General features: G+C 45.6%; 7 protein-coding genes and 1 non-coding gene across 8 annotated transcripts; 4 read left to right on the forward strand and 4 right to left on the reverse strand.

Moving 5' to 3' along the window:
- Positions 1-682: 682 nt before the first annotated feature.
- Positions 683-2,755, reverse strand: LHYA1_G004054 (uncharacterized protein; the record flags this gene model as incomplete). The annotated part of the gene is made up of 2 exons (XM_031149018.1): positions 683-2,455; positions 2,504-2,755. 2 exons carry the CDS (start codon positions 2,753-2,755, stop codon positions 683-685), a joined length of 2,025 nt encoding a protein of 674 aa, XP_031006360.1.
- Positions 2,756-4,478: 1,723 nt separating this feature from the next.
- yos9 (OS-9-like protein) lies at positions 4,479-6,040 on the forward strand (the record flags this gene model as incomplete). Its single annotated transcript, XM_031149019.1, has 2 exons — positions 4,479-4,667; positions 4,715-6,040. 2 exons carry the CDS (start codon positions 4,479-4,481, stop codon positions 6,038-6,040), a joined length of 1,515 nt encoding a protein of 504 aa, XP_031006356.1.
- A 2,384-nt stretch (positions 6,041-8,424) lies between these two features.
- LHYA1_G004056 (uncharacterized protein) lies at positions 8,425-8,979 on the forward strand (the record flags this gene model as incomplete). Its single annotated transcript, XM_031149020.1, has 1 exon — positions 8,425-8,979. One exon carries the CDS (start codon positions 8,425-8,427, stop codon positions 8,977-8,979), a length of 555 nt encoding a protein of 184 aa, XP_031006355.1.
- An 855-nt stretch (positions 8,980-9,834) lies between these two features.
- hyuC_1 (N-carbamoyl-L-amino-acid hydrolase) lies at positions 9,835-11,600 on the reverse strand (the record flags this gene model as incomplete). Its single annotated transcript, XM_031149021.1, has 7 exons — positions 9,835-10,069; positions 10,149-10,518; positions 10,565-10,838; positions 10,999-11,076; positions 11,129-11,251; positions 11,313-11,447; positions 11,499-11,600. 7 exons carry the CDS (start codon positions 11,598-11,600, stop codon positions 9,835-9,837), a joined length of 1,317 nt encoding a protein of 438 aa, XP_031006351.1.
- A 921-nt stretch (positions 11,601-12,521) lies between these two features.
- On the forward strand, positions 12,522-14,990 carry DUR3_0 (Urea active transporter; the record flags this gene model as incomplete). The annotated part of the gene is made up of 7 exons (XM_031149022.1): positions 12,522-12,590; positions 12,644-12,685; positions 12,733-12,904; positions 12,954-13,256; positions 13,310-13,623; positions 13,685-14,359; positions 14,520-14,990. The coding sequence occupies 7 exons, from the start codon at positions 12,522-12,524 to the stop codon at positions 14,988-14,990; spliced, it is 2,046 nt and encodes a 681-aa protein (XP_031006359.1).
- Positions 14,991-18,729: 3,739 nt separating this feature from the next.
- On the forward strand, positions 18,730-20,433 carry PIR (Pirin; the record flags this gene model as incomplete). Its single annotated transcript, XM_031149023.1, has 2 exons — positions 18,730-19,468; positions 20,264-20,433. 2 exons carry the CDS (start codon positions 18,730-18,732, stop codon positions 20,431-20,433), a joined length of 909 nt encoding a protein of 302 aa, XP_031006358.1.
- LHYA1_G004060 lies at positions 19,778-19,886 on the reverse strand. The gene has a single exon. It is a non-coding gene; the product is annotated as a tRNA-Gly (tRNA).
- A 987-nt stretch (positions 20,434-21,420) lies between the features above and the next one.
- LHYA1_G004061 (uncharacterized protein) lies at positions 21,421-22,514 on the reverse strand (the record flags this gene model as incomplete). The annotated part of the gene is made up of 3 exons (XM_031149024.1): positions 21,421-21,583; positions 21,684-21,846; positions 21,905-22,514. 3 exons carry the CDS (start codon positions 22,512-22,514, stop codon positions 21,421-21,423), a joined length of 936 nt encoding a protein of 311 aa, XP_031006378.1.
- Between the last annotated feature and the right edge of the window lie 1,865 nt (positions 22,515-24,379).

Below are 24,379 nucleotides of genomic sequence, written 5' to 3' on the forward strand. Positions count from 1 at the left end.
CGGAGTTGGAGTAGGTAGCGTTGCGGATTCATTTTCGGGTTGGTGGGCATTCATTCACTTGGATAGATGGTGGGATGGTTCTTTCAGCCGTGTACCAGGTGGCCTGTCTTTGTCCTGTGTCTTGTTCAATCATGTTTGTATGCCCTGTGCTGCCTTACATCGCCTTCGGGAGAGCAAGTAGAATGGGTATGTGGCTTCTGGAATTGGGATTTGGAAGTTGTGGTATGTGAAATTGGGGATGCAGGCCATACCTATACATAATCGATGTGGTCGATGGGTAGAACGATGAGTATGGGGCAGGGGTTATTAAGTGTGTAAGATCAATATTATTATTGTAATAGTAACATGGCCCGCCCTTGCGGTACCGTTATAAGACCTTAAACGCCAGAAGTATCTAGACCTCTGAACTCCTGTCCATCCATGTGACCCCTCATTTGTCATGACGTCGTGTTTGCATATTATGTACATGAGGTAACCTAACCAAAATCCCAAAGTAAACGCCTCAATTCATCGAAAAATGAATTGTAGTACGCCGAATACATGATATATGTAAACATAAATAATATGAGAAGAAAAGAGAAGATTTGTTGCACACCTTCGAAGTACCATACCCATATGTATAAGAAAAAAACATTGACATAGAAATAGAAGAGAATTAAAAGAGATCAAGAAAACTACTAAGTCATTGAGAGAAAGGGAAAGGTACAAAATCGGGACCAGCAAAAGCCTGGTCGTCGAAACTTTGAGGAACAGAATCATAAAACGCCATTGCGTCGTTTGTGAGATCGGGAGAGAAATTATGAAAGCTGTTTTGACTATACATTGACGTATCAATGCATGAACTCTGCTGTGAAGGGAGACTGAGAGGCATGTTTTGCATGCTGTAGATGTCGTTGGGTGTTGAAGGATACATATTGTGTATCGGCGAAGAGTTAGCGATGAACGTGTCGTTGAAGTTGTTGCTTCCGAGCTGTGGCGATATGGTTGAGGACTGGAAGACTTGATCATCGAAGTTACTTTCGTTCTCGTTCGTCTCGTCATCGGAGATGTCGGCCTCGTCTTGTTGAGATTGTGACTGAGAGTAATCGGTTGCCGGCTCCTCCACTTCCCTCATCCAATGCTTCAACTCAGACATTGGCGGCCAGTCCCCTCCACCCTTGCCACCTCGCTTCTCCCCATCATCACCCTTGGAGGTCTTGCGAGCCCCCTTTGCCTTTGGCTTGAAATGGGTACGTCGAAGATGCGCTGCGGCGTTGTAATATGCCCCGTACTTCTTCCTCTGCACCCCACACGCCTTGCATTTCGACAATGGGAGCTCGGGCTTGGCATGACCATGACCCGTAGGCTCGATGCATACCCATTTTTTGACCAACAGCTTGTGTTCTCGGTCTTGATGTCTCCTCAACTCATGCTCGCCGCGAAACCCGTCAGGGTGATTATCGCACTGTTTGCATAAGACTCGCTCATGCTTTGGACGCTGATAAGTAGGCTTCGAGATAGCAACTTTGTCATGGGACCCGTCTTTTGATTCGAGGCGACTCATCGATTGTGATGAGTTTGCTCGCGATATTGAGTCTTCATCGCTGCCACCTTTAGGCATGATCGGTCGAGCGGCGGCAAGACTAGCTTGCAGCCGCTGTTTGTTTCGAGAAGCAGATGACGCGTTCGAAGAAATACTTTCATTCGATTGAGATTTTTCCATCTTCTCACCAAAACCAGAAGATGCAAAAGCTTCTGCAGAAGAAAAGGAATGTGAAAATTGAGAATCATGACTAGCACCAGCCCCAACGAGAAGTTGAGATTGCTCTTCGTTCGATGAACGACGATTATGACTAGAAGATGCAAAATGAGGATTGAACTGATCATACATAATTTGATCGGGGGAATTGACATCTGAAGAATAAGAATTGTTCGAATTGAACTTCATCATTTGAAAACTTTCGAGCACAGGCTCGTTGCACAGACTATTCTGTCGACTCATACTACTTGAAAGTGTAGTTGCCGTAGTAAGCGAATCGGTTGTAGGAGTCGAGGGTGTTGCGGTGTTAAAAGAGGTTGTCGATAGCCGATCATTCAGTGTGCATGAGGGTGTTGAGAATGGCGGTGATAGTGAGAGTGTCGGAGGACCCATCGTGCGTGCAAGGAAGTCGAGGGGATTCTCTCCGACTTGGTCCAGTTCTGGGACTTGCTCGAGTTCATAATTTCGTTCGGATGGTGACCTTTGCAGAGGAGCTGATGGGTGAGAGCGGAAGGTGTAGGAGGGGTCCTTCATCCAAGTCTCCATAGAAGGGTTCTCTCGAGGCTCGGAGCGAAGTGGTGGAGGCATTGCACCATTCTGAGTGAAAGGCATGTTGCCGCTTCGAGACGACGATGTACCCTTCGAGTTCGTTCGGGCCATGGGAGGTGCTGACCGCTGGGAGAGTGTCCGTCGCTGAGATGGTGCTTCGATTCGATCCTAGTTGTCATTAGAGCCAGTAGAGAAAAGACCAGAGGGTTGTCCTACAGAAGAGAGATGCCGGGCCATGGTAGCACCAGTGGAAGACATGCTTCTGGGGACATTGCTGTTTCGGCGATGGTGTTTCTGTACTCGGTTTTGCGGTTGATATGATGAGGGAGTAGGAGCGCTTGAGGAGAGGGCAGCAATCTCGGCATCAAGGGCGGCCTGGGTGGCAGCTTGCCTGCTTTGGAGTTGTTGAATTCGTCGAAGTCGCTGGTCCGCTTCGAAGGAGGTGTTTATCCTTAGGTCGGCCGACATGATGGGCAGCTATGGTTTGAGTAGTTTGTATAGGGAGGTTATTGAGAAGTTGCCTCGAAGCTCGACGACGATCAATCTGTAACGTCTACAGCCTTACAATATCAGCGAACGAGTTCTTGCTGCCCATAGGACGGATCGTGGGATCGACAACTCACTGCTAGTCTCCGCTATTGCACAAACAATGAAGGTGATGATAGTTCACTCTGATGTTTGAATAACAAGTAATGAACGCTGATGCTTGCATTCAAAAAGTAGGGCGAAGGAAGAGAAAGGATGGATGGAGGAGGGAACAAACTTGATATTTCACAACTGGCGGAAAGCCAAAGGTCATTCTGGGGCTCTATTGAAATTCGGTGTCGATCGGCTGGGTGAGCTGGGAAGAGGCTTGCAGCGGTGGAGAGATGGCGCGCGGAGAGTGGTGAAGCATGACGAGAGTGGATGAGAGTGGATGAGAGTGGATGCCGCGATGCTTCTCGATGCATGCTAGGAGCTCTCACTAGGATGGGATAGGGCACTTGGCATCTTCCCTTGCAGTCCGCGATCTAGTGAAGCCTTCCGCGTTCCTAGTGGATGAAAACTGGCAGCAACCCTGTATGGGGTTTCTACTGGCTGGCTCCAGGCTCTTGGGCGTCACCCTTCAGGGCATTTGAACCTATCGTGCCCCTCCATCTAGGCTGCCATTCAGTAGATTATCACCCAATTCCATACCGTCCGGGCGCACCCACCCTGCATGTGGTGGTGCAGTGAAGGACAACACGCAGCCATGGGAAGAGTGATGGGAAAAGTGACCCTGTCCATGCAAAGCTACCCAGCCTATTCCAAACTTGATAAGTGAAGCAGCGAATCACACCGCACGCTCTCTCTAGTGGTCTGTACGGTTCGCTCCGGTTGGTACCACGGTACCACCAACCGCACTGCTCTAACTGCCACCAAAGCAAAGTGAGGCAGACACGTCGTCCGCGAGTCCGCCTCACCGAATTTCGCGATTCTGATTGATCGCCGCCAGATTTTCGACAAGTGGAAGGATCCCAACTCGTATCCACCGTCCAGTAAGCCGTACCACGTCGAGGAAGTGGAACTTTGGAAGTCGTTGGCAAACTCAAACAGCCCAACGTTGAGCTCTGCAATAATGAGTCTGCATAAAGGAGTAAGGCATAATCTAGTCACGTCCACAGCAAGCACCTCTCTAACTGGCTCAACCGCATGCTGGAAGTCCTTCCGCACTCAACGACTTTCCAGTATCACCAACCACGGCTTGACGTTCTACACCACCGACTCCAGACTCGAATAGCATTCTGAGAAACTTTTCTTTTTGGAAGACGGGCGTACTGAAGGTGCAGGTCGCATTTGAGGCATTAATTCAAGGCAGTCAGACGGCTTTAAGGTCGCCGAGAGCTTGCCTGACCTCGTCTTACGAAGTTACGGCCTAGATTCTCTCTCTTGATGCCCGATGCTTTTTCAACACCCGGCTCGACTTGAGAGACGCCGTGAAAAAGAGTTGAAACTTCAATCTCAATCAAAAATCATTTTGAAACAAAGACTTTGCGGAATCAAACAATTTAATGGGAAAAGCAATGCCTAATGCTTGGGAGATTCTAGTCGATATCTAGCCTTACTTCTGAATCACGTGATTGATCTATGAATCGCCAGGAATGAGTGCTTTTCCGCTCCGCGCTCACATGGCTGATAAGCACGGCGGAGGGTAGCGGAGCGGATATCTAAGATGACAGATGAACAACATCTCATCTTACCAACGTCCATTGGGATCTTGCTATCAGTCCCCTCCTCCATTTCGCATATTCCATATGGCAAAATGCATCTGATTAATGGAGCCCTTTTGGCATCAATTCCAATAGTTCTGGCGAGTCAGACTGTGTTCAGTGTGCACGATGATATTCTTGCTTTCCCACAAGTAAGTAGCTCTTGATCATCCTTTGCGCCGGACTGACACTTCTTCAGTATGAAGTTATCTTTTCTGATTCCTTCATCTCAGATGCAGCTGCAAACCACATAATCGAGCAAGCTTCCTCGTCAATCCAGGAGCCTCCTCCAAGCTCGAATACAAAGAGCATCGAGCCCAGCGGTGCCCCCCATACGCACCATGATAAACCGTTCGACCCCACCTACGAAAGTTACGAATTAATGTACTTGAATGGGGAACAACATCTTTGCACGATTCCCATTGTTAAATCACCGCCCAGGAACGAAACTTCGGAAGCGGAAGCCCGCGCGGCCGAGCAAAAAGAGTTGGCGCGCGCCACAGACCGAGGTTGGGAACTCCTCCAAGAGCTGGAGGGAAATTGTCTCTATTATATTTCGGGATGGTGGTCATATGCCTTTTGCTACAATGCAGATATAACGCAATTCCACCAGCTTCCACCTCAGCCGGGTAAACCGCCAGTGCCACCACTCAGAGACCCAAATACCATGGAATTTGTGCTTGGTAGAGCTAGGGGAGGTGGCATGAAAGCAGCTGAATGGGAAAACCAGTTAGACCCTCCAAAGGGTCAAAAGAACCAGCCGCCGAACACAGAGTTACAGGTCAAGGGCGACACGCGATATTTGGTACAGAAGATGGAAGGGGGCACGACATGCGATCTGACTGGTAAGCCAAGAAGAGTCGAGGTCCAATTCCACTGCAACCCACACGTCACGGATCGGATTGGCTATATCAAGGAGGTAACAACATGCTCTTACCTTATGGTTGTTTACACACCACGTCTGTGTAACGATGTGGCATTCATGCCACCGAAAGACAACAAAGCACACCCTATCACGTGTCGGGTCATAGTTCCAGAAGATGAGATTGATTACCGGTTGCAATTAAAGACACTAGAAGCTGAGCTTGAGACTGCTGGGCAGAAGAAAGAGACGAAAATCAACGTCGGCGGAGTCGTTGTCGGAGGTGGCCAATGGATGAATAATGAAGGCGCCCGTATGCCAATACCCCCGAATTTTGGGAAGGAGCCCCTTGGTAGCCACACTGAGATTATTGCCAGGGCGAAGAGCAAGGCCGAGGGCGGACAGGTTGAGATGGCAAGTGATGCAGAATTAGCAAAGCTGGATTTGGAGCCGGAGATGGTGGACCAGCTACGAAAGGAAGTGCAGAAGATGGCGAAGGAAAAAGGTTGGAAGATCGAAGTTGTCGATGCCCCTGGAGAGGTTAGGGAAATTTTGGGAATCGTGGATAATGACGAAAAAGATGACGACACTACGCCTGAAGCTGTAGAGACCAAGGCCGAGGGCGATGAGGGCAGCGAAGAGGTCTATAAGGATGAGCTATAGGTCTATTATTTTGCTAAGTCGCTATTGTACATTTATACCCGTTTCTCAGAAGCTACTGCAATGAGCGTCTGTCTCGGATTCCTCCTTTCCCACTGATGGTCCTTTGCTTCGAATTCTGCATTTCTCTGTCTTCGAAACATTCAAGATATAACCACTCCAGCACAAACACTTTTATGGAAATACATTACCCGCATCTTTGTGGGACAATGCAATATGCAATGATCTCTCCATTTCTCCATTTGCAAGCGCTGCAGTTATCATTATTGGCTGTCCATTAAACTACAGAGCGTTATTCACATATTTTTTCCATTCACCCCTTCTTTAGCACCTTTGTTGACCTATTAAGTGCTACCTCGCACCTGAAAAGGAGAATGGCACTTAACCAATTATGGCCACGAAATCTATTGACACCCCGGATTCACAGCCTTACGGTGGCTCAGTCCACCACGTGCAATCATCATCTTACAGTATTTTTGTCACCCATGCTTTCTTTTGACAGCTAGACTCAAGCTGCGAACACTGCGTTTACTCTCCGTCACATCTCAACAAACCTGCTTTCCCTTGGCTTCGAGGCTATTGAGCAATGTATCTTGCGATATGCAGCTTCCTGCTGCTGATACTAGGAACTGTCGCCCTCGAAACGCCACAACCTCTCGGAACTTGGACAACTTCACCAACATTTTCTTTCAAAGAACCCGCCACGTTTGGCTGGAAGGATGACGGCGGTGAATTATTGCTGATGGAATTGCGCGTAACTGAACTTCCAGACTTCAATCAATCGATACGTTTACCTCGTAAGGGACCCACTCCGCTCCAGTGGGAGATATGCTGATTCAAGTTGCGACCATCAACAGTGGCGGATTCCCAATGTTTTTATCAGGCATTCAAGCCCGACTGCCCATAGTGGGTAAACAATGGTTCGTTCACGTTCGGCGGCTCTTATGCGCAGGGACTGAACACATCCACTAAATATCAGTTTAACCTTACTTGGATATCCAGGGATCTGAAAACGTCGTCAAGTACATTTTCGAATGTGTTTTATATTGTTGATCCTATCATTTCAAGTTCAATGACATCCACATCATCCAGCACCGCTACTACCAGTCTTTCAACAATGTCATCTGGAAACTCAGTCTCGGAAAGCGCCTCTTCCACTAGCATAGCAGCGCATTCCCAGCCCACAACGTCTACCGCCATCTTAGAAAGTCCATCACCAGCACGAAGCAAGGGCCTTTCAACAGGTGCCAAAGCAGGCATCGGCATTGGTGCAGCAATAGGGGTGTGCCTAGTTCTCCTTGGTGCCCTTTTACTCTGTCGACGTTGCCGTACGCGGAAAACTATAACACTTCCCAGAGCACTGGACGCGGCATATGATCGGTATAACATACCTGTCGAGTCCAAATCTGAGGGACTCGATAGGTCGTCTCCTTTACCTTCGGATCAAGCAACAGCAGCAACGAGCCACTACGAAAGAGAACTGACGCTTCCCGGTACACCGCTAAGAGGAAACAATTCCCCTCCACCTCCTTCCCCACGTGAGCACTGGACGCCGAGATCAGATGTTATAAACAAGGGAGAAGATACCTTCGCATTGGATCTTGAAGCTGATGAGAGTCAAATGACGCCAGAACAATTACAACAGTGGGAATATGAAGAGAGGATGATAGACCAGGCAATTGAGGAGAGTGAACGGAAGGAGATGTTGAAGATAAAGAGGGAAGAATTGCAGAATGGGATTAATGCGTTGAAGGGTGGGTCTATGTCATAAAGTGAGGTACCCGAAACCTAAGACTAACGAGCTTCTTATAAATCCAACTGTTCTTGTCCAATCCCTCCCGCCATCTACAGCCAATGCGTGATAAGGCAAGATCGATCACTGTCGTGCTACCTCGAGAGTTCTCAAGCTGTGGTGGAACGATATTACCCTCTTGCAGTCATAATTGGGATTACTCAACATTACCCTGATCCCCTCCCCATTTATACACTAACTTCATACCTGGGATTGTTGTCGTCTGAGAGCTGTTTTTTAAATGTACGCAACGTATCAACATGATTACTTTACGCTTACAGATCATGTATTATCAATCTCTCAGATCCAATGCAATTCATGGTCTCGGATCTTGTAGAACGGAAGTCGCTATGAGGGTCACTGACGTCTTATGACTATCATGCAAGGATTGCCGACATATATATTTAGATGCCATGTCTGATTAGTATCAGAAATGAAGTATATATAAAACAGTAGCGCGCGCTTCAAAGTGTCTTCTTTGATATCAAGCACTCCAATCTACTTTCAGAAGCCGGCAGAGTTCCTTTGCAACCAAGTCCAAAACGCTATTCTCTTCGACCTCTCAACCTGCATATAGATTTCAGGTTCACCAAACATGGCTTCTGCAAAGACTCAAAAGGCCCTCTTTGTTACCGAATTGGGCAAGCCAGTAACGGCAGGCACTCGCGAACTCCCAGCCCTGGGTCCTCATAAAAGTAACTACAACTCAACGCCAGTATTCTCCCATCCCCAGAGCTCCAGCCAATCTCCGATCAAAAGCCCAGTCCTTCCCCACGATACGTATGGCCGCGACGTGGGACTCTTCTTCGCAGACCACCTCCCCTACGTCTTAGGTTCCAACATCGCCGGCACAGTACAATCACCCAACCCTGCATACAGCCTCGGGACACACATCTACGGTCCCGGCAACCCTCTATCCTCAGTACCAAACTACTCCGGGGTACAAGAGTACACACCCCTCACTGTCTCGAATTCTGCTCCCATCCCAGAGGGTATCAGAGATGAGGGAGCAGCCACGTTACCGATTAATGAAGTGTTGTTCCACCCCAATCATATTGCCCTTTCTCCTCCTTGGTCCCAGGAAGCTGCGAGCTTTGAATACAGCAAAGGGACGCTGGTGGACTATTTGCCAATTTCTCGAACACCGTAGTTGGCCCCTTTCATTCGACCGAAGTGCACTGTTGCAATGCAAGATTATGTGAATGATCCCTTAACACTTTGCAAGCCGCCTTGAAACATGACATCTTCCTGTTGCTGTCACTGAGATTTTTTAACTATTCGTGGTGAAGAATGCCTCGGGTTCGTCATCAGAACTAAAGTTGTTTGTTTCAAGTAAGTCGATACCATCTCTTGTTGTGTGAACGTTTTAATGACATCGCTCTCGGGATGAAACCGAACCTCTAGCATATTTCTTGTTCCATCGATGCTTTCATTGACTAAAAGGCCAACGAGTTCGTAAGGAAGAAGATTTCTGATCATATTCTCGAGCTCGAAGTCAGCACTAACTTTATGAGAAGGCAGATTCAACCTTTTTGGACCCGGGTACAAGATTGCCGGGTATCGCTCAGCTACGTTTGATTTTCTGGGCGATTCGAAATTTGTGAGGCTAGATTTCAAACCTTGGAAAAGTCTTAACTAAGAATTGTTCTTGGCCTGGAGTTATCATTTGGGATCTGGGAAATATATTTATAGTTCCTCCGACGTCCTGCCGATTGGCTCTCCTCTAGTCTGGCCACATCACGTGATATCTTTACGAGTAATTAAGCACTTGCTGCTGAAGGCACGGATTCTTTTTCTTTTTCTTTTTCTTTTCTTTTGCTAGGTATTCTTGAAATTCTGAACCTAGCGGTTTCAGTCAAGTACAACAATTACAGACTTTCAATCAGCGCAAATAACCGCGAATTTATAATCCAATAGAAGATGAAGTCCTCTTTGCACAGAAATTGGCCCCCACTTGTATTTCTATCCTTGTGGATATTGATTGCAGCTCATTTGATCATCCAGCTCATGATGCACTTTTTTGCTTTAGTAGTTCGTCAAAGTTCAAAACTGCTTTACCCAGCGTGAGTGCGCCCTCGGCACAGTCTTCTTTGCTGCTCCACTCTTTTGCGGAATGCGAGATACCATCCTTCGCTCTCACAAAGACCATCGCTGTGGGCACCTTCAAAGTTGTCATTGTGCTATCATGCCCAGTGCCAGTCCTTGATCCTATCCCCTTGTCCCCACAAGCGCGTTTTACACTGATATAAGTTAGTGAGAACTTTCGATTAAGATGAAGTGAAGTTTCGTTCGGGAAACAGCTATAGCTGGAACACTTACCAGTCGACCGCTTCAGGCCAAAAATTTGCTGGAAGGAGATGTATGTCCCGATTAAGATCATACTCCAAGCCTCGCATTTCTGCAATACTCTTGATTCTTTTGACAATCTCTTCCCCCATCTCTTCTAGGCCTTCCGTTTCTTTATGCATCAAACAGAAAACAACTTTCGTTTTCGATTGAATGTTGCAACTTCCGAAAGGATGGCTATGGATTCCAGTCGTGGTTGTATATCCATGCTTCTCATAGGCAAGGTTTTCGAGCTCAGTAATCAACTTTGCGGATGCAGCGAGAGTATCTCTACGACCCCACATCGGCTTGGTATTGGCGTGACCATCGTCGCCATGAAAGACAACATTGTACCAAGTCATACCTTTGAAGTGTTAGTCAAGGCAAGCACGAGCTTCCAGGTTCCTTACCTTGCCATCCTTCCACCCAGCCCACGGGCTTATTTGCTTTTTCAAGATCGGTATGCTGCTCCACGTGGATCTCAAAGTGAGCAGAGATAGGATAATCGTCAAAGTAATTAGGCCCATCACCGACGTATCCAATTTTTGCTAGTTCGCTACCCAGGGTGAGAGCAGAGTTATCAGTTGAAATTGATGCGTGTGCTTGTTCGACACTAGACTGCCCAGCGTACACAGCAGACGAGCCAAGTAGTGGAAAAAATCGAGCACCTTCTTCGTTTGTCCACTAGGTGACGGGGGTGTTAGTTATTTACTATTCAAGACGGTTTTAGGAGTAGAAGGAGCTTATATTTTCAATTTATGGTATTTATAAGAGGATATAAAGCATATAAGACGAAATATAATAGAAGGGAGTAGGGTGAAATCAAAGAGCCAATTATCCTTACATTTATGAGGACTAGTGGAGCGTTTGTTTTCACATTTTGTTCTCTCATGCTTCGCAAGACTTCAAGACCGCCAATGACCTAATACTAGTCAGCAATTTGAGGTATGAGCAGTATATCCCATGAGATTTACCCCAAGCGGTCCATCAAACCTTCCTCCAGTTGCTACGGTATCCAAGTGACTTCCCATAGCAATTGGTGGGATTGAGTTATCCTCTCCTTCGAAATGAGCGAATTGAGTTCCTGTGGCATTTACCTGCGCCGCTTTTAGCCCTGGCCCATAGCTGCTCGTTGCAGTACTTTCATCTGTAACACACCTTATAGCTTGCTCCCAGAGCAAGAACCTGTTCTCGAAACCAATCTCGGACCTTCTTGTCGTTTTCATCTGCACAGAGACGAGTAACACCTCCCGGGGATGGGGCACTCCATTTTGCCGTTTCATGAATGTCATTCTGTGTTGTTCAATGAGCCGAACCTTCTTATCCCAACTGAAAGAGCCTTACCCATAATCTGTCTCCATTGATGCTGAACCTGGTGGCACTGGGAGCACAGGATGAGTAGGCACGCTTAGCGATAGATTGCGTAGCACGTCTAAAAGCTATCATTTTGAAGGTTGTTGTGGTGGTTAGCAGGAGTTTCGTGATTTTTAACGAATTCAGAAGATCAGTTTATGGTGGTAATATGTGAAACGCTGCCAAATTCTGTCTAAAACCATCATTTACTATTGTTTTTATAGGTGTCTCTCATCGCAAAAGGATTCATAGTATCCGAGAAGGAATACAGTGGCTCCTTATCGTCAAGAGTGGACTTTGCCACTACGTGGGATCTGTAAAACTCCAATTAAGAAGTGATTGCAGAGTATCTGGGGGCCCATGGTGTTGTGAGACGCATCTCACTAGTACGTGATGAGCAAAGATCCGCACCCCATCCTCAGACGTCGAGTACCTGCTCCTGCGTTGTTCGCTATGTTACCAGCCAATCCCACCTTATGCTGACTCCTTGGAAATAACACGGCCATAATATTTATTCTTGCGTAACATATATCCTTCTCCGGTTCCTTATCTGGTTATCATGTTCGATCCATAGAGTATCGCAGGGTACACCAAGTACCTGCATTGCTTCCAAGATCGCTAACCACCATTCTATACCTACTCCTCGCGATAACATCAATTCTTGCGCATATCCTATCTCTAAATGGAAAGGCAACCCGAATTGTTATCTGTCTATCATGTTCGATCGCTGCGGAGTGGACGTTCATAAGGCACAGTTCAAAACAATAGAGATGCCTCGTATCGTCATGATAAAGCTATGCAGCTTATTAGCGCCGGGCAAGTTATCTTGCACTTCTCTACTTAAGACCTTACGTCTGAGGTTCAATGAATACGCAAATTTATGGCGAATAGCAAGCAAAATATTCCACAGCCGAGCAGACGACGAGACGTCCGTACATAAACCCTGGTAAACGGGTCTGTTCCTGAGAACTACCTCCTCTTGACTATCTATAAGCTTTTGCAGCATCGATAATCATGTCTTCCGGGCACGCCTTGCCAATTCTGCCAGTCGGCGCCGGTTATGGCGTTGTTGTTGGCATCGGGGTATGTTGGAATCAACGTTTGCATATTATAGAATTTAGGTTAATATCGCATAGTTCTTCTTTGCTATTGTCATGGCTGGTCTGTCATACATTCAGGTAAGGCACCATCTTATGGTAGCCGACAGAATCTAATCGAAATGCAGAACAAATACACAAAGTATTCTACGCAGGCCAGCGAGGAATTCAACACTGCAAGCCGGTCCATCAAATCAGGGTTGATAGCTGCTGGCATAGTTTCAGCATGGACATGGGCTGCGACACTACTGCAGAGTAGTACAGTGGCTTATGAGTATGGTATCTCTGGGCCGTTCTGGTGTCAGTAGACTATCTCAATAGAGAAGTATAAGCTAATGACTAGGTATAGATGCTGCAGGAGCCACCGTCCAGATATTCATGTTTGCAGTGCTAGCCTGCAAAGTGAAGCAAAATGCTCCGAGATGCCATACCTTCCTCGAAATTATCCAGAAACGCTATGGCACCGCGACGCACATTGTTTTTATATTCTTTGCGCTTCTTACGAACGTCCTAGTTGCTAGCCAACTTCTACTTGGTGGGAGTGCTGTTGTGACGGCTCTTACGGGAATGAACGTCTATGCTGCAGTGTTTCTCATTCCACTAGGTGTTTGTGTATATGTTGTTCTCGGTGGATTGAGAGCAACCTTCCTATGTAAGTGTATTTTATCCACTCATAGCTATATACATATTAACGCTCTATACCAGGTGATTATACGCACACTTTTATCGTCATGATCATTATTCTTTACTTCATGTTCTCGGTGTATACCTCGAATGCTCTTATCGGATCACCCTCTGCTATGTTTGATCTATTAAAGAAAGCATCCATCGCACGACCAGTCAAGGGCAATCAGGACGGCTCTTATCTTACTTTGAAGTCCAACTATGGGCTCATTTTTGGAGTAATTCAACTATGTTCGGGAATGGGAACTGTATTCCTCGACCAAGGCTATTGGCAAAGAGCTATTGCAAGCCGTCCAACAACTGCAGTGCGAGCGTATGTTATGGGAGGCATGGCGGTAAGCAAGAAGCCTAAGACAGAATTAGTGATTTATTTATGTCTCTACTAACTTTTAAAAGTGGTTCGCCATCCCGTTTGGCTTTGCTACAACCCTTGGACTTGCAGCCGTTGCTTTGACCGATAATCCAGCATACCCAACATACCCTGATAATATGACTGCGTCTCAGATATCATCCGGATTATCAGCGCCGTTTGCCGCTGTAGCTCTTTTAGGAAAGCCAGGGGCTATAGCGCTGCTTCTCACGCTTTTCATGGCTGTCACGTCCTCCTCATCATCTGAGCTAATTGCTGTATCCTCGATTTTGACCTTCGACGTATATAAGATATATATCAAGCCGCACGCTACGCCACAGGAGCTAATTAGGGTTTCGCATATTATGATCTGCGTGTTCGGCTTGGTCATGGCGGGTTTTGCATGCATATGGAATGCAATAGGCATCGACCTCGGATGGCTCTTCCTGGTGATGGGACTACTAATCGGCGGCGCCGTTTTCCCTGCTGCATTTGCAGTGACTTGGCGTCAACAATCGAAGTGGGGAGCCATGGTCGGCGCCATCGGTGGTCTTGCAGCAGGATTGATCGCGTGGCTCACCATGGCCCAGAGCCAATTTGGTGAGCTAACTGTCGCGAGCACAGGATCAAACTATCCGACTCTTGCGGGCAACATGGCAGGCGTCTTTACGGGATTGATCCTCACTGTGGTGATTACTTATATTAAACCCGATAACTTCGATGTAAGGATAACTGGCTCTTTGATTTTGCCCTACCCCCTTCTATTATGTTTTGTCTTGTATGCTCTACATCCTCCTATAACTTCCCTAAACTGGAAATATAAGCTCCTTCTACTCCTAAAACCTTCTTGAATAGGAAATAACTAACTTTCCCGTGATCTAGTGGGAGATCACACGCTCGATAAATCTACCTGAACTCTCGGCACCCCCCTCAGTCAATGAGGAGTCTGGTGCGGAAATTGGCTCAGGCGAAGAAAAGAAAGTCCCCTCAGAGCCCGCGCCATCTCACTCAACGCTTCCCACGGTCGTTCACGAAGACCTTGAAGAGCTCGAAGATGCCGCCATTATGGAAGACCCAACACGGCTTAAAGGCGCATTGCGTTTCGCGTATATATCTTCTACCGTCCTCACGCTCATAATGTTGATCATTGTCCCGGTGCCAATGTTCTTGTCACATTATATATTCTCGCTCACCTTCTTTAAGACATGGGTCGGGATCAGCTTTGTGTGGGTGTTTTTTGCGTTATTTAGCTGTGCGATTCTACCGATCTATGAGGCCGCTGGATTCTTCAGAGATTTTTGGAAGGAGACGACAGAGGGGTTTAGGGCAAGCAAAAGCGCAAAGGCAAAATAGATGCTGGCGGCGGGTAAAATACATCGGCGTTTGCAATTCCTCGAAGCTAGTGTATATCGTATAGACATAGATCCAAGTAAGAATAAGATATACAGACTCAAAGCCCCTGACCCGTATGCATTGGCATCCCTTGATTCGTCGCTCGGTGCCTCAATTCCGGGTACCATGGAGTGTTACTACCTGAAATGCAGCCTAACCTAGGCTTTCATGTCTAGCCCTACCAAAAATGGCAGAGCGTACATCATTTCTGATGAATTGCAGGAGGTTCTTCAACAGAGCTTTCGGAGACCTCCACTTGAACCAAAGGTGTAGCCCTCGTGGTGAAGGTTCTATTTGAATGTCGAAGAATATTGACAAGAGCAACCAAAGAGTTGTTTGCAGACGCTGTAATATGAGATACCGAATCCTTGCTGTATTCTTCCAGATTATTATCGCGAGAAACAAGTACGATATGCAGTTCACGATGAACTCGCCCGGATACATTCTTTCGCTTGTATCGATTGAGAGCTGGTCAAGGGAAGAATTTGTGAAGCTGCTGATCAATACTGTTGAACTGGCTAGACTTCTCCGATATACATCAACATCTCCTTTATGAGTGGCATCTTGACAAATAGCCAGACTTTGGAGATATGTGTCGTTCTGATAATTGGATTAGCTGTTGAAGTTTGTTTCCTTGTAGGTGGAATCTTACTGGGTGGGAACGACAGGATTCCTTTAAAGCCAAATTGTTCGCCTTTGCAGAAAGTTCATATTGAAGAGCAAAGTAGATCGCCGAAGTCACAAGCGCCAGAATTGTAAGGCTTAATGGGCTTACACACTTATTGAGTGAAGCTATAACTTCTGTTTGTGTTGAAGAAGTGGTTGAAGGTGCAAGCCTGGCTGGTTCGATACTTAATTCAATTTGAGCCACCTCACTTAACAAATTTAATCGCTTAATCTTGAGTGCGGCAATATCGTCTTCGCTAAGATTAGTAGTGGGCGTATTAACAGTACTATCTTCATTACTGGAAGACTCGCTTCTATGTCCTGTACTCAATGGCCCCATTTTTGGTTGAGTTAGATTCTGTAGCGGGCGAGTCGTGGCATTTCCGAGAGCGGTCATATCGCTATTTGAGGGCTTCATATTTGACTGATGGATGTCTAAGCTCAAACATGACAAAACTCAAGCTGGGGCTCATGCACTATAATTGTACCCTGCCTTAAATGCGACGAAGAGAGATGTGGCGTGGTCAGAACGTCTGTCACAGGAAGTTTGTGGTCAGATTATCAATGAAATCATGTATTTTGTAGCATCAGGCTTCCCATGAGGCTTTTCACGAACTGCATGCATGGCGATGCATATGCAGATACCGGGTCTTCGAACCAACCAACCAGCTGTTCTTTTGACTTGCACAGCCTTGTGACTTCTAACAGGCAGCCAATTTTGATATACACATATTTACGTACTTTGGATCATATCACATAGAGTTCTTTTCCTCAATTGGGAACAAGCAAGCCACGTTTCTATCATTTATGATAGAAACTTTGAGAAATTGCACCTAGAGAAGTTCATGGTAACATTATTACACAGCCCGATACGTGCATTTCCGGGAAAGATTATCAGTGTAGGGTGGAGTGCGCATCAAAATACGATGCGAGTCTAGCCTAGACAGGAATAAAAGCTTAATTGTCATTGTCTTGATCATCAGTCTTCTTTCTTCTAGTTCTTTCGTCGGATAGGAGAAAGAGGTCTTTGTCTGAGTATAGTACGAGAACGCTTGTGTACCAAAGGCAATGGAGTATCATCTTTTGGGTCTGGGTAAAACCCTTGCTCTTGATCAAGCAACCAGTCGCCTTTCAATAACTGCTTCTGCAGCTCTTGATACGACACAGCCCAACCGAACCCCCTTAGCAATTCCCACCTCGAGAGCTGAGGAGGACTCGGTTGCCATTTGGCAGCGCGCATCTCTTCTTTCACACTGAGGCCTATGGAACAGAAAACCTTCCACTGGACCTCTTTCTGTAAAGCGGTTTGTAGGCCAATCATTGCGTTAGCCCATAACGGACCATGGCCTTGACCAATCCCCCCTAGTGTTACGGATTTCATAATCTTGCTACATTTCTGGCAGTTGCAAGCAAACCTTTCGATAAACGCATGCGTCATCTCATGCAGCAAAACACAAATATAGTATTCCTCGTAGCTCAGTTGAAACTGCTCTAAGAAAAGCGTCCGCCTTGGATGTATAAATATGGTGATCAGCTTCCGGACGATGTCATAACGGCCCGCAAACTGAAATGGCTGCATATTCGTGACATCTGCTGTGATTCTAATACTGCGGGTAACTTTAAGCAGGCTATTGAAGAAAAACATCTTGTCGAATATGATGTACCATTTCGACAGTAGTTGTTCTAAAGCAGTTAGCTCAGTGTTGTTAGGCATAGGGCTTTTTATAAAGGCTAATTCTTCCTCATTAAGTCTTGAAAGGGTGGTTTTAGTGCGGTGCGAGTAGAGTATTTCCCCAATGTTTGGAGGGTAATATGATTCGAGCCTAAGCTTTCCTCTGGTTTTGTAATCCGCTTCGATTTGAGGATACCTGCTGTTGGGGTGAATATCTTGATCAGTTCGGCCTCGAGAGGCTAGTCTGGAAAACATCATATATCAAATTGTCCTTGTAGGATAATAAGACGAAAGAATCTTGGTATCTGTAGACAGCTTTGGCATGTACTAGTATTATTAAACTGATGTAGAAATTAGCGGAGTATTCAAATAAGAGTTCCAATAAATTATCTTATTTCGAATATATATAGTATAGAAACTTATTTATTTCTGTTTCAGGTATTCAGAGAATGGCATTGTTGTCTAACAAAGGAAAGTCGCCCTCTCTTTGTCTAGTGGAAAATTGTTTATTATGTTTAGAAACAAAAATAATTCAGAAAGTGGGTCGAATCTAGCTTTTGTTCTTTTCGGTTTGCTCTATGCAAATTTGACAAAGCAGTATAATGAATTCTTCTGAAAATGAGGGCCCGTGAATACACAATGGATATTTCTCCAGGACCCAAGGACCGTTGAAGACTGTTATTGTCTTGCTGCGCATTGGTAGGACTCCCTCGTCCCCATCCCGTGGTAGTCTTTGTCTAAGCACTCTGATATATAATAGTAAATGTTTCTAATACAAATACGGACGGTTTAAATGTGAAAGTTAATAAGATTGATGATATTATATAATGTATTAGTAAGTATATGACTAGATACTGACTAAGCTATTCGTGATGCATTATTTCTCGTACTGGGTTATACGTCGGTAATCATATTAGATAATCTTAGATATGATGCATTGTACCTCGTCGTGCTATATTATATCACGTCGAGATAAGATCCAGGCCAATTACGTTAGCAGCTTGTATGTAGCGCTCAGCCTCATTGCGAGGCTGCCCAATAGCGCCTGCGCTTATTAAAAATCCCGTAAGCATTTCTATATGCTGATTGATGTATTAGTTACCGTCATTTCACCCCTCTATCTCTTTCCATTCTGTTCAATCTCTCCATGGAACATTCTTTTTCCTTGTTCATTATTTCATACAAATACCCAAATCCTTTCCGATGAGATTGCTTTTGTTTTTATTCTCTATCACTATTGCACTTCTCGCAATCGCGTTTGGACGAGACACAATTGTCAGCCAATTTACAGCACTCACCAACCTCTTCACGAACACCACGTCTATTCCACACGCGATCTACGGCGCTCCGAATACAGCGAATATGACCGTTTCTCGAGCAATTCGCAAAGCGTTCCTCGCCGTCGAACAAGCCGAGGGTGTAGGCGCCCGAGTCAGACGTAGCATCGGCACACCACAATTACGAAACTTTTCGCCCTTCCTAATGCTCGACCACTTCACATCTTCACCGGGATCTGGATTCCCTGACCACCCACATCGCGGACAAGAGACCATAACGTACCTTCTGCAAGGGATGATCGATCATGAAGACTTCGCCGGCAACGCAGGCACCATCGAAGTCGGTGATCTACAATTCATGACAGCAGGGAGGGGCATAATGCACTCAGAGATGCCGAGGGATAGCCCAGATGGCACACCTGTCATTGGTATGCAGTTATGGGTTGATTTGCCTCAAAAATTAAAGAAATGCGAGCCAAGATACCGAGATCTACGAGCGAAGGAAATTCCCAATATCGACGTTGATGAAGGGAAGGTTCATGTCAAGATTATTAGTGGCCAAAGCCACGGAATTGACAGCGTGAAGGAACTGGCATACACCCCCGTTTGGATCTTCGATATCGAAATCAAGCCCGGCGGCAAAGTCACTCAACAACTCCCAGAAGGATGGAACGCCTTCGCCTATACTTTAGGAGGAAGTACTGCTTTCGGGGTTGGAAAAAATCAGAGGAACGTGGGGCAATACTACAATGTAGTCTTTGAACAGGAGGGGGATGAGATCTTCGCTCAAGTGGACGCATCTGCCAAAGAGAATGGCCGTTTCTGTAAGCCATCTCCTGCCCATCTTCGCTTATCTTCGTCCCATCTTCGCCCATTTTTGTAGGAATACCCCGGTCTTATTTTGCACAAGCCCTCTCAAAAGAAAACCAGCAAAAGGTTATTCTAGTGATGATATCGACGCTGCATTATGAAGAAGCTAGAATGCATACTCCTTGCTGCTTTAGCATCAGCCCAAGAAAAGGTACTGCAAGCGCAGCTAGCCTGCGCAGCACCGCTTCGAGTGAGGCCGGTTTTTTTTTTTGGCTCTTATTCTGCTTTAAAAAAGCCAAAAAAAAAAAGAATGTCTCTTATATTGCGTTCGCCGGGAATCGAACCCGGGGCCCATCGATACATGTACTATACTAGCTTGGAAAGCTGTTTAGCCAATGGCAACGATGGATTTTACCACTAAACCACAAACGCTGGTTTCTTTTTGTTGTAGTGCATTTGCTTATGTTGATATCTATCAGCAATTGTCAAATTTTTATTTTGTGCGTTGAAGAGCCAATGAGAGCTTGAGCTGTGGGGCATTTCGCCACGTTAGTGCAGACTACCTTACCCTCTTAGTATCATGATACCAGAGAGCTAAGTAAAGAACATTGAAGTTTTGGTCAAGGCGCCCTTGTGATAATTTTTCCTTGTCTCTTCTTGCTAGGTCAATATGGTTCAGGGGGCAAAACCTGCGTATTTTGTTTCCTCTCCGCCTCTTGATTTTTCTTTCTCATTTCGATTATACATAAACTTATGTTCTCATTTGATCTACTTCAATTATTCAGAGAAGACGAGCTAACACAATGCAGATCTAGTAGCAGGCCAGCCCCTTGATCAAAAAGTCGTCCAATACGGACCCTTTGTCCTAAACACACAAGCAGAAGTTCACCAAGCGATCATGGATTACCAAACTCATTCAAACGGATTTGAAAGGGCTGAAGGCTGGGAGAGTGAAATTGGGAAGAAGATGATGCATTAGAAGGAGGATTAACGATGAGATGATGCATGGATTCAAATTAGCCGACAATGACGATTGGTAATGATAGAAATGAAAATGAATAACCGTTGTGCCGCATGAATTGAGAGCTATTCATGATTTGTTCTTTGTCCTTTGTTGTTAGTAACTACATTGCGCAAATTAACTCTATCTATTGCCTTGCACTCTTTTAATTGTTATTCCTATTGCGAACTCAAACACATGCGCCTCACATACCCTAACTGTGGGCATCCATCGCTATTCTCTCTATCCTCGACTTTAAGATCCCCCACGGCAGGAAGATAAAGTTGGTTCAGATACTGTTATATCAAAGAATAATGAGCTAGGGAGCTAGCTAAGAGGTAAGAGGGGGTTCTGCCCAAAACTGCGTTGTGAATACGACTGAGTTGCATCGTTGTACTTGCTACTTTCACCAATCGGCCTGCATCGCGATTCATGCCAAGGTATATACAGACTACATTCAGATTACGCTTTCTTTAGACCTGTTGATCCATCCCCCTCCTAGACTGTATTCTTAACAGTCCACGTCCACAGATAATTCTGTTTCTCGATCTCACAACTCGCCGCACTAGTCATAGTCTCCTTCCTCCCATCAAAATCCTTCCCACTAGCCTTTCTACTTCCCTGCGGCGCATGCACGACCGGGATCACCAGCTCTAGAAGCGGTAGAAGATGGCAACATCAGATAACAATCTGGAGACTAATTCTGTTTCGAAGTAGATAGAGGTTCAACTAATCTGCATCTGAAATATCAGGAGCAATTTAACGGCAACTCTAAGACTTAATCAGGTACTATTTAAATTGCTTTTGAGCTTAAATACTGAGCTTAAATATTGACACATGTGTCCATGGTTCCAAAAATATATAAGCTCCCCTGCGAAATATCTTATTACCACCGATTAACTTCCTTGTAGTCAGCTTAGCAGTAATGCTTATCTTGTAAATATCTCCCCCTCTTAGCCAAAACAATCAGGCCTCGGACGTAAGATTATCGGCAGCAGAAGCCAACCCATCAATTTGGTGACGTCTGAAGAAATCCTCAAAGGTCATCGGCACGACGTGAGGATAGTTGGTATTATCCAAGTCTCTTTTCAAGCAGGCGTCTTCGTTTTGGCTCCAATAGAAAAAGAACCTTTGGGATAATGTTAACTTCACAAGCCTGATACTTCAATTTGGAGGGATCGCTTTGAAGCATTGTTAAGACATGTTGCAAAAGTAATGGGCAAACTCACTTAGGCATCCAAGCCATAACATCAGCAGGGTTTGACTGCAGACTCTTATGCATGCTTTGGTGCAAGTCTTCTAATGAACCAAGATTGCGGAGATTGGGTTTATAACCGTAGACCTTGGCGAAAACCTCTACGATTTCGATGAGGCTTTTGCGATCACCGAGGACTGTTGGAATTAGTTTTCCCCTCACTTGCTAACTCAAGAAACGTTAAAGTACACTTACACTGCTGAATTCCAACCGCCGTCTTATCCATCGCTACTGCGACTGTATAGTCGGCTTCAGTCCCATAAGTTGTTGACTCCCATATTTCGTAGCCTGTACCCCAGTGAGAAAGCTTCTTCTGCTTTGGGTCCCAGATTTGCATAAAGTCGCTCCAGAACGTCTCCATAAAGACCCCGATGAGGATATGGACACCCTGAATATCAGTTGAATCAAGATATTTCATGATGTCTTTGCATGGATCTTTTGGAGGAAGAGCACCGTATGGGATGTTGGTAATATCAACCGAGAAGTCGCCTGCAATGTACCGTGGAACATTCTTCGTCACGCAAGCATCAATAAGGAGTTTCTGGCCCTCGGACATGAGGTCTGCGTTGCCAAGGTAGCAGCAGATCACCACATCGGTACCTGCCACAAAATCTTGTAGAGAAACCTTGTCGTTGAACTCTCCTTTGACAATGTGGATCCTAGATGAAGCTGCGATGGACGCTGGAAACTTGCTCGGGTCTCGACAGAAGCCACGCACTGAAATTCCAGGATTCTGGAGTAAGCTTTTTACTACACAGCGTGCAAACTTTCCAGTAATTCCAGCGACGCCAACTGTTTGAGCCATTTAGAAGTTGGTGTAGTCTCAATGTCGATAAGGTGTGATGCTATACACGCAGACTTAATTGCTAAGATTCAAGTGACGGATGTGAGCAGACTCGACTCTGGAATCAGAAGCCTATTTATATCTGGAAATCAATATCTTCTTGTTTCGGCATACAATAATTGAGCAGAGAAAGGGCTAGTCATATTCTACTTTAGTGCCTCACTTATTCTCTGAATCTTAACCCCGCACGACAATCCTGACGTGCAAGGAATTTAGTCTCCGCGAGCCTTTGTATTGGTGATAGGTTCTTTTTGACCAAGTCATCTTACAGCTAAACTGAAAACCTGTCTGCGGGAGCGGTGACTTTCACCTTTTAAGATATCGGTAGTAGTTTAACTGTCTTCATATAGTTAGACAGGCCACCGCTTTTTAACAGGGGATCAACAGCAGGCGAGTGCATCAGAAGTGACTGAATTCCCTATATACTAAATAGGCCAATGCTCTCTAGGACTGCCAAAACTGGTTAAGAAAGCGACTATTGTAGTAAAGCGATCTGCAGCATGCTATGATGCGCATGGACGGTGATATGGAGCCCGCACTATACTCAATGTGGAAGGATTTCGAAGGGACCACAACCTGTAATAGGAAACATAAGCGAAAGCATAGAACTACAGAATTGACCTCCTCATCCGTCATCTTTGTGCGGTCCGAAGGGAGCTAAGAAGGAAGACTGACTAATAAACCTAGCGTCATCTTCGTTATTCTAAACAGATAATGCTTTCGTAAATCATCCTACTTGCGTTCTAGCAACAACTAAAACATTGAAGGGTGCATATTTTGCTAATATTAGCAATGGCTAGAACTGCAAACGGATCACCTCCTGCCTCTAACATAGTCATCTTTGACAGTTCCGCATCATCCTCTACCACCTTTCACCCTAATGATTCGATTCTTTATTCTTGTCGAGATGGTCCACAAAAGCTGACTGGACTTGTGAAAAGAGGGAGGCCTAGAAAAGGTTCGTTGTTCAGCAACATCTCTATTGCCTCTCCTGTCCTGACTCATCATATTATAACTGGACAGAATGCCCGAGATCTCCTTGTGGAGAATGTAATCAAGAATCGCAGATAAACGAGTACTCATCGACGTCAAAGTTTAGCTTCGTCACATATACTGCATCGCCTCAAAATGCTGGGCCTAAAATCCAAAGGCGCGTTCGAAGACGTGTGATGCTTAATTATCGACGACAAGAGAGAGAACGGAAAGCTATATCTGAAGAAGCAGATAAATCCAGGGCTAGTTGTCCAGCTAATCAGCCCTTCCCTGGGGAGATGAAGGACGACGATGAAGTGCTTCGGCAGTACGTCGCTGATGACCGCATGAATCTCGCATTACCAACGACAACTAGCAGTCTTTTGCCGATGGAGATCATAGCTGTCGAACCTTTTAATGCCTTTCCTATTAAAATTGAGAGGTACATGTTCGAGCTCCTTTCTTCTTGTAAGTGTCTCCCCTCCTTCCTTACTTTCTTCTGCCTGCGTTCTGCATCTAGGAAAAGGGGCTAGCTTTGACTGATCCAGATCACTTTTAATAGATACAACTTCCATTTACGAGACCATGTATACTATTGAAAAGCATGCAAATCTTAATCCACCCAAGGACTACTGGCTGCCCATGGCATTCCAAGACGCCGCCTTGCTGCACGCATTCCTTTTCTGTGCGGATGGACACGGCACCATTTCACAGGGCAGGAAAGAACGACCAGCTGCTGTGATACATCTAAAGAAAGCCATCCAAATAGTGAATGAAAGGCTTCAAGCGCCCGTGCCAAGTATTACAGATGCAACTATTGCCGTGGTATGCACATTTGCTCATACAGAGGTACG

Source organism: Lachnellula hyalina (assembly GCF_007821495.1).
Source record: "Lachnellula hyalina strain CBS 185.66 chromosome Unknown contig00046, whole genome shotgun sequence".
Classification (NCBI taxonomy): domain Eukaryota; kingdom Fungi; phylum Ascomycota; class Leotiomycetes; order Helotiales; family Lachnaceae; genus Lachnellula; species Lachnellula hyalina.